The sequence below is a fragment of the Python bivittatus genome, unplaced genomic scaffold (genome assembly GCF_059951505.1).
Source record: "Python bivittatus isolate LINGU-HERP-01145 unplaced genomic scaffold, Pbiv_v1 ctg000570_np1212, whole genome shotgun sequence".
Classification (NCBI taxonomy): domain Eukaryota; kingdom Metazoa; phylum Chordata; class Lepidosauria; order Squamata; family Pythonidae; genus Python; species Python bivittatus.
In genome coordinates this window covers 9,488,817-9,497,502 of record NW_028277097.1, presented here as the reverse complement: position 1 = coordinate 9,497,502, position 8,686 = coordinate 9,488,817, and the positions used below count along the sequence as shown (strand labels likewise).

The 8,686-nt window shown below is 45.5% G+C and overlaps 1 protein-coding gene across 1 annotated transcript; it reads left to right on the top strand.

Annotated features, from left to right (window-relative positions):
* Nucleotides 1-259: 259 nt before the first annotated feature.
* Nucleotides 260-1,912, top strand: RXFP3 (relaxin family peptide receptor 3). The gene has a single exon (XM_007437722.2). The coding sequence runs from the start codon at nucleotides 563-565 to the stop codon at nucleotides 1,910-1,912; it is 1,350 nt and encodes a 449-aa protein (XP_007437784.1). The 5' UTR covers nucleotides 260-562.
* The last annotated feature ends 6,774 nt before the right edge of the window (nucleotides 1,913-8,686 follow it).

Genomic DNA, 8,686 nt, shown 5'->3' with positions numbered 1-8,686 from the left:
TGCGCGCGCATCTTAAAAGCAGCCCGCGGAGGCAGATACGCAGTAGAACCGTCTGCACCGGTGTGGGAGGCAGGACTTGTCTCGAGCGATAGTTGCAGGCTGGACAGAAGTGTTAAGGAACGCCGCTGTCTGGGAGATGACCGGAGGACCCGCGCTCAACTTCAGCCTGGGTTAGTTAGCCGCGCGCCCCAGCTAAGCGGCCGGCAGCGACGTCTGGAAGGCTCTGCTGCTAGATCCAACCCCATCAGTGAGTGACGGTCCTCTGAACGGCCCTCGGGGTCTGCGGGTCTCTGCCTTTGGATCTGGTCTGGGCGCTGTCCAAGAAGACCTGCTGTGAGCTCCCGCTTGGCGCTGGCACCGCTGCGCACCTTTCCTTCCCAAATTCCCCGCCGAAGACTTCGCAGCTGGGGCAGCATCTCCAGCCTGCTAGCCGTAGGGAGTCCTGCCTTTGACTGGGGGCTTCCTCGTTGCCTGCTCCTGGGAAGAGAGGCTTCTTTTTGTCTCCCGGGGCAGCTGGCTGTGTGGTGCTGAGAAAGCACAAAAAATCCCCCTCTGCCATGGGATGGATGCCCTGTGTGAGCACAGCTACTGCTCGCTGGCAGCTAACATGAGAGAAGCTGGTGCAGGAGAACTGAACCCTTTCCCCAGCCTGCTAGAAGAGAGGCTGTTAAGCAACAGCACCAACGAGTCCCTGCAGGAGCTCTGGAGGAGCTTCCTCAACCTGGAGAGAGCAGATGGGCTGCAGGGGGGCAGCTCCATCCTCCTACGGATCTTCATCTCCATCATCTATTCTGTGGTGTGCGCCCTCGGTCTAGTCGGCAATGTGCTGGTGCTCTACTTGATGAAAAGCAAATGGAAAAAGTCCTCCATCAATCTCTTTGTGACCTGCTTGGCAGTGACCGATTTCCAGTTTGTCCTGACTTTGCCCTTCTGGGCGGTGGAGAATGCCCTGGATTTCACCTGGCTCTTTGGCAAAATCATGTGCAAGATGCTCTCCTATGTGACAGCCATGAACATGTATGCCAGTGTCTTCTTCCTCACTGCCATGAGCATTGCCCGCTACCATGCTGTGGCCTCTGCCCTGAAAAGCAGGAGGCAAGGAGGGCTCCTGGATGGCTGCTCTTCAGCCAAATGGTTGTGTGCGCTCATATGGGTCCTGGCCATTCTAGCTTCTCTGCCCAATGGCATCTTCTCCACCACCTCCACTATCTTTGGTGAGGAATTATGCCTGGTCAAGATACCTGACAGCCAAGGCAACAATACTCCATTCTGGTTGGGGCTGTACCATGCCCAGAAGGTTCTGCTGGGCTTTCTATTGCCTTTGGGCATCATCACCCTTTGCTACCTCTTGCTGGTGCGCTTCATCAGTGACAGACATGTGGGTGCCGGTTCCTGTGGGCCAAGCACTAAGCGCCGCTCCAAGGTGACCAAATCAGTGACCATTGTAGTACTGTCCTTCTTCCTTTGCTGGCTACCCAACCAGGCACTAACCACCTGGGGTGTCCTCATCAAGCTGAACCTTCTGCACTTCAGCCATGCCTACTTTCTCTCTCAGGCATACCTCTTCCCCATCACAGTCTGCCTGGCACATTCCAACAGCTGCCTCAATCCCATCTTCTACTGCCTCATGCGTAGGGAATTCCGTAAAGCACTCAAGAAACTCTTGTGGAAGATTGCTTCACCCTCCACCACCACCATGCGTCCATTCACTGCTACCACCAAACCTGAGCATGAAGAGCAGGCATTGAAGAACCTAATGACCATTAAGCCTGCAAGAAGCTGTGCTGCTCCTCCTCATCCTGCTATAGCAGGAGATGTTCCTGATACTATCTGCTATCCCCCTGGTGTGGTGGTGTATAGTAGTTGCTCTAATATCTTGCCTTCCAACACCTCCACCGAGCTGCACTGTTGAGCCTGAGGGACTGGCACAGATGAAGAAAGAAATTGTCCCCAGGATCAGTAGATGAGGTTCCTGTGTTGGAGCCTTCCTGGAACTGCCTTATTGTGGGATGGGGGAGTAGGTCAATGTCTGCAAAGTCATGCTTCTTGGATGGTTGTGTGTTCAGCAAAATGGAAGAAAATGAGGAAGGTGTATTCTAGCATTCAGGGAAGAAATGTGGGGGCTTGGAGCACTCAGAAATCTATGGAATAGCTTCACTTGGAATGCCAACTGCTGCACCTTAGTAAAGGTCAAGGTGGGGAAGGTGCAGACAAGAGTGACCAAAATAGTCAAAGTCTGAAGTAACTCCACCACAGGGAAAGCTTGCATTATTGGGAAGTCTTTAGCTTTGAAAGAGGGGTGTGGAATTAGGCATGGAAGGGAAGAAGTGGACAGGGAGAAAGTCAGGATTCTAGACTATGATAAAGAATTGTGGAAGATTCAGGATAGATCAAGCAAAATATCTAGATAGTGACACTGACATCATGATGGCCATGACCTTGAACAATTTCATGCATGTAGGATAAAGCGAGGCATGATAACTCCACATTACCTTCAGAAGCAATGTATGAGTACAAGGCATTCAGAAACAACAGCAAGTGAAGCTATGGCCCTCATATCCTGCTTGTGAGCTTTCCCTAGGCATCTGGTTGGCCATTAGAGAAATGTTGGATTAAGATGGGCTTTTGGTCTGACCCAGCAGGCAGGCTGTTTTTATGTTCTTATGAGACTCCTTACAGTAATAGACTGTGAAATTAGGCATTTTAAGGAAGTTATTTTTTGGACTAGTCCAGACAAAATAATGTCTGCATCTCCAGTTATGGTGCGCTCCCTAGTCTTTGGAGTTAAGGAAAATTTCTCCACCTGACCCTGTTTCCCTTCCTGGTAAGAAAAGTGAAAGGCTGAGTGGGATGGTCTGGAATTCATTCATCTTGGTTGGGGGTGTTGGTTGGGGGTGGGATGATCTGTAAAAAGAGAAAAAAATGCATGTTTATTGTTGATCTTCATTAAAACAATCCCATCTTCACAGGATGCAACAAGGGATGAATGATGTTCGGAAATAATGTATTAGGACTAAGCTCTTTTTAGTTTCTTTAAAGTATAGAAGGAGAGAGAGAGAGAGAGAGAGAGAGCGGTTCTGCTGAATTGTTCCACTCTTGAATCTAAGAGTGAAAACAACAGAAATTGTAGTTGTAACTTCAGAATGCTTCTGCTCTGCTACCAGACCGCCTGTCTATCATTTTCTTTGAAATGATTCCGTTTGTAAAACTGTGGGGGAACAGCCTGGACTTCAAAGGGCACTAATAAAAGTCAAAGGCATGGATGGATCAGTAACCAGACTGTGGGGAAGGCTTTGAGGAAAAATTCCAGGAACTGACATTAAGAAACTGTACCTGGCAGCATAGATTTAAGGCAGCAAGGGATCTCTTGCTACTTCAGTCCCATGTCCATTCTGTTTAGATAGGTGACACTCCTGTTTGCCTCCAGCATTTGATACTCAGAAATATGGTCCCTTGGAAGATGGAGGTGCTGTTTAGCTGCTATTTTTCTGAGTGCTGGCAGAGCTATCTGGACACAAGTTAAAGAAATTCAAAATAAGTCCTTCTCCATGATTTATCCATCTAGAAAGTTGGTCCTCCCTAGCTTCATTTCCAGATAATGATCTTTAAAGCTCCACTCCCCATGCAGCATCAGTCACAGTGACACCACTTGCACGCAAGAGCTGGCAATATTTGTATCTCTGAGCATATAATTCCTGTAAATGGAAGGGCTGGCCTAATGATTAGGGATGGGAGATAATTGATTGAAGAAAGGAGGAGGCTTTGTATTATATTTTCTGTATCAAGGCTGTGTCATTACCTGTGGACTATTAAATCACTGTATGCATGATCAAGCATTGTCACGTCGTCACAAAGCAGGGGGGCTGCGTGGCTTGAAAAGGTTTGATCTTTGAAGGAAGCAATGATGCAACTTACTGGATAGGAGCTAAAACCATGTGTGTGTTCTGCATATAACTGATGGTTTCAAATGTTTTTGTCGTTACTATGAATATGGATGCCAAGCATATACTCCTGAATGAGATAGGAAAAATTTAGTTATTCTTATAAGAATACAAGAATGCAAACCTTTTCTTCCTTCCTGAGTACACAAGTAGACAAGGCAAGATGCAGAAAATGTGGGTCCTACTCTGCCCTGTAATACTTGATGCATATTGCAACATGCAACGGTACACACAAGGAAGGGTAATTTCCCTCTATCCACTGCAGTCATACTGAATTTGGATTGCTGTAATTTTACACTAAGAAAGTAATCTGGAGAGGTTTCACAGCCATCTGCAAATGGCATCAAACATTTTAAGGTTAAAGCACTTTGCTGTCCTATCAACAAACATTGCAGATGTTGCAGTCTTTGCTGGTGGGATAAGAAAATCATTCATATGAATATGGGAAGCCCCTTCCCCAGGGTTTTATTGAATGGGCCATTCCTGTGTCACCAATCCAGAGGCATTGTGCTGCTTTCCTTTGAATGTCACCCCCAGTTTTGGGAGGGGTTGGGGAAAATGATGGGAAAGCATCAACAAGACACTGTAGCCTTGTACTTCCATAAAATTCCATGAATGAGACAGATGATTAATGATGAATTCATCACATGAACAATAGAATGTTACAATATTAAGAGAGCCAGAATGGTGCATGGGTTAAAATGTTGGACTAGGACTGTGGAGGTCCAGGTTCAAGTCCACCCTTAAATCGAGAAGCTCACTGGGTGAATTTGAGCTAATCTCTCTCAACCCAACCTACCTGATGGAGTGGTTAAGCAGATGCCCTCCATGCTTCCCTCTAGTCCTGCTGTCTCCAGCAGAAGGGACAATCTGCACCTGGAGTCTCATTTCAAAAGGTGTCTGCAAGGAATCAGTTTCTACTCCTGCCCTGCTACTCAGGGAAACAGGGAGACGGGTGTGGAACTGCAAGATGGTTTCCATCACGCAACCTCCAACTCTGATTCATTCTGACTTGGAATGGCTATTGAGAAGCGCAGGCAAGCATTTTCACCGGGGTGTGTGTGTGTGTGTGTGTGTGTGAACCATAGATACCTTAGCAACAGACCTTCAGTTAGATTCTGAAGATGATTTCTCTTTGTTAGTGTTTTAAGCAAAGTTATAGGACCTAAACACCATTCTAGGAGAAAAGTTCTCAGTTATTTCACAACTGAAGATGCAGCCCTGTCTATTTCATCCAGGACCAGTGGGTCCTAAAACAAGCTGTGCACAGGGGTGTCTTGGCACAGAATCCCTCTTGACTGCCCTTCCACTGGTTTCTTCTGCCCTTCCCTGAATGTCTTCTGGAGTGCAATATTTTCCAGGCATCTCTGCCATCCACTAGGCATGACTTTGGGGCAAAATGCAAGAACCCTTGTTGATTGAATGAGCAAAAGACACTGACTGGGGAATTCTGGGAGTTGAAGTCCATGCATCTTAAAGTTGCCAAGGTTGAGAAACACTGACCTAGAGCATCACTTTGACAGCAACAGGCCAGCATTAGCCGACCTTGAATCACTAAACTGCGTCAGGCCTCATTAGCACTTGGGTGGGAGGCCATCAGGAAATTCTGAGGCCATGGGCTTGCTTGGGAAGTAAAACAAAAAAGTCCCAGAAGGTGGCAGTGGTGAATCACTTCTATCTCACTGCTGAGAAAATTACATGGAGATGTTTGTGAAGTTGCCAGCAATTAAGTTGATTCAAAGAGGTCTTGCACACAGCATCCAAATGGTGAGTACTGGTAGGATTGTAACTGAAACAGAGTGACTGAAAAGGAAGAAGGGAGAGTATCAGGATGTCTGTAATAGCATGTGGGAATGACTTTGGGAGACGGGGGGGAGAGCCACAGGCAGGGCAATGGTCAGATAAGAGGCAGCTGAGCTTGCAGAAGGAATGGGGGCATGGTAAACGTCTCAGAAGGGACCCTTCCTAGTTTCTTGGACTGTAAAGGTGAGGAGGGAGAGAGGTACTTTCAGACTTGAAAGATTCTGTTAATATAACCTTACAATAAAGTTAGAGCTAGTCCTTCTGGGTGTGCTTCTTGTTTGGACTACCTCACAAGGCTGACAATGCCTGAGCAAACTCAGAGATTTGAAGAAATGTACCAAATCCTTTTTTTTAAATAATGAAGGGGGAAAGCTGGTACTTAAAAACAGATCAGTGAAGGAATAAGAGAGCAAGATATGTGTGCCCAGCATCAGCTATAAAGGAGGGTGAGGAAGAGGGGCAGGGATGGAATACTCTACCCGAACCCCAGTATAGCTTAGCCTTTTTTGAATGTTAGTTTGGCCTTGGGCTGGCCTCCTTTCCCCCTAGGAGGCATGGATATGTTGCAAAATTTTGTTGCAGGCTCCACTGTTTCCCTTCAGGTTTGGACAAATGGCATGGAGACATCCAATTCGAAAAAGAAGTCCTTGAATGCCCCAACCCTTAGTAGAGATCCTTTGGGAGTTAATGCAAATGCCAGAAGATACAGCAACCAAATAGGATATTAGGGGAAAAAACCTGATTCTCCCCAAAATGAATTCCCCTCTGCTGTAACTTCATTTCACCTTACCTCTTGTGCACGAGATCGGGCTCTGGCCCTTGAGCAAGCCTGCCGGTGCGCTCACTCCAAAAATGAAAGAGAGGTCGGAACAAGAAATAAAAGTGCTTTAATTGCATTAAGTTAATTAAAATGAAAGATAGATAATATGATTCCTCCCAGTAATTTCTCCTGGGGCCACATTAGAAACAATAATTCAGCAGCAACAGAGTGCAAATCTTTTGCACTTTTGACTTGACTCAGACTCAGATATTTTGGTATCTCTCCCCATCTCTCTGGATGCTTCTTCTCAGCCCCCTTCCCGCTGTCTCCTGCCCACTTCCTGCAATTCTATTCCCTGCTGTCACCCCATTGTGCTTGTCCCAACCCTCGCCTTACCTATTGCCCCCTTCCTTCCTTCCATCCTCCTCCTCTTAACTGTCTACCTTCATCTGTAGGACCATCAGATCCTTCTGGGAAAACATCTTTAGCTGCTATTGCATTAAGAACCCAAAATATAAGGGAAAGTAGATATTGCTGCACAGAGTGATGGACACTCCTGCAGTGGATGAACTGCCACGGTGTTAGTTGTTCGAGGTAGTCCAGACAAGAAGCACATCAACAAATTCCAGTCTATCGTTATTGTAGGGTTACATTAACAGAACCTTGCAAGTCTGGAAGTACCCCTCCCCTCCCCTCCCTCACTTTTACTCTCCAGAAAACTAGGGAGGGTCCCTTCTGAAACACTTCCCATGCTCCCCCCCCCCCCCCGCCCACGCTCCTTCTGTGGACTGAGATACCTTTCGCACAATGGTTGTCTGGTCTGCAGCTCTCCCTCCTGTCTCCTGGGGTCATTCTCACATGCTATTACACAGAGTCTAGCTCTGTGTCAGCTCTGCTGAATGCAGTTTACGTAAGATAAAGGAACCCTGTTTTTCATGTTGGCCAGCATTTTTCAAAAGCCGAAGGAGAAAACACAGGGCATATAGGGAGAATCTCTGCTACACTGGGTTGCTTTCAGGGTGATTCTGATTTTTTCTCTTTTTTTACCCATTATGTTTACATTTCAGATTCTTAATGTCAGAAGGGAAGACGGTATATTCTTGGCTCGATTCTTAGTCAAGGCCATTTTGAAAGAGAGAAAATCCTGAAATAAATGCATGATTTTCAACACCAGTTCATGGTTCGTAAATGGGAGTTGAGGCAGCAAATATGGAAGTATTGCGCTTTTCAAATATGGAATATGCTCCCACTTCTGGTTTGTGGTGTGATCAGTCTTCCCATTGTATCAGGATTCATCTTGGTCAGGAGGTCCTGCTTCTGCCATGAAGAATGAATGGGGCTGTCATGATGCAATAATGAATAGGGGTTGCTTTCTGTACACGCTCAGTGCATCCCCCATTATTACTACATATGCTTCCCAGAGATAACCCCTATTCGGAGGAGTTTGCAGGCAAAATCTGGTGATGCCTTTCCTTGATTTGAGTCTCATCACTCTTTCTGTGTCAGCTTGTGTTTCAGAAACTTACCAATGTTGAGTTTTGCCAATAAAATGATATTGACACGTATTGATCAATTTGTAACATTTACCAGGAAACATCAATGCCAGCTGCATATTTTCATAAGCATCTGAATGTAAAATATTTTCAGAGCATGGATGGGAACCCCACCCCTTAACAAATATTTCTAGTATTTCATTCTGATCTACCAACATTGTTAAAATGATGTTTGATCCCAAATTTCACCATTATTGAGAAATGAATTTTTATCTGCCCCACAAATTTATATCAGCTTTTATCTATTTAAGAATAAAGCTCTACAAAAAAATGGTTGTTTGGTAAAGATACTGAAAATTCTCTATTAAAACAGAGATGGACCAGAAGGATATCATGATCTGAATAGCATAACAAGACTGGAAAAATACTGATCCCTGATCCATTAAACCAAAACCAGACAAAAGGATCAGAGTAGAATACCAGCTCATGATATATACAAATCTATAAAACTAAGTGTTACTATGGCTAAAATTACAGTACTCAATTGTATAAAGAGGGAAGGGTAAAACTGTTAATAACAGAAGAGAGAATATATAGAGATGCAGTAATAATGCTGTTAGGGTTTTCTGTTGTGCCTTTCTCAGAAGTAATCCTTTAAACCCACATTCATGGATGTAAAATCAAGTCTG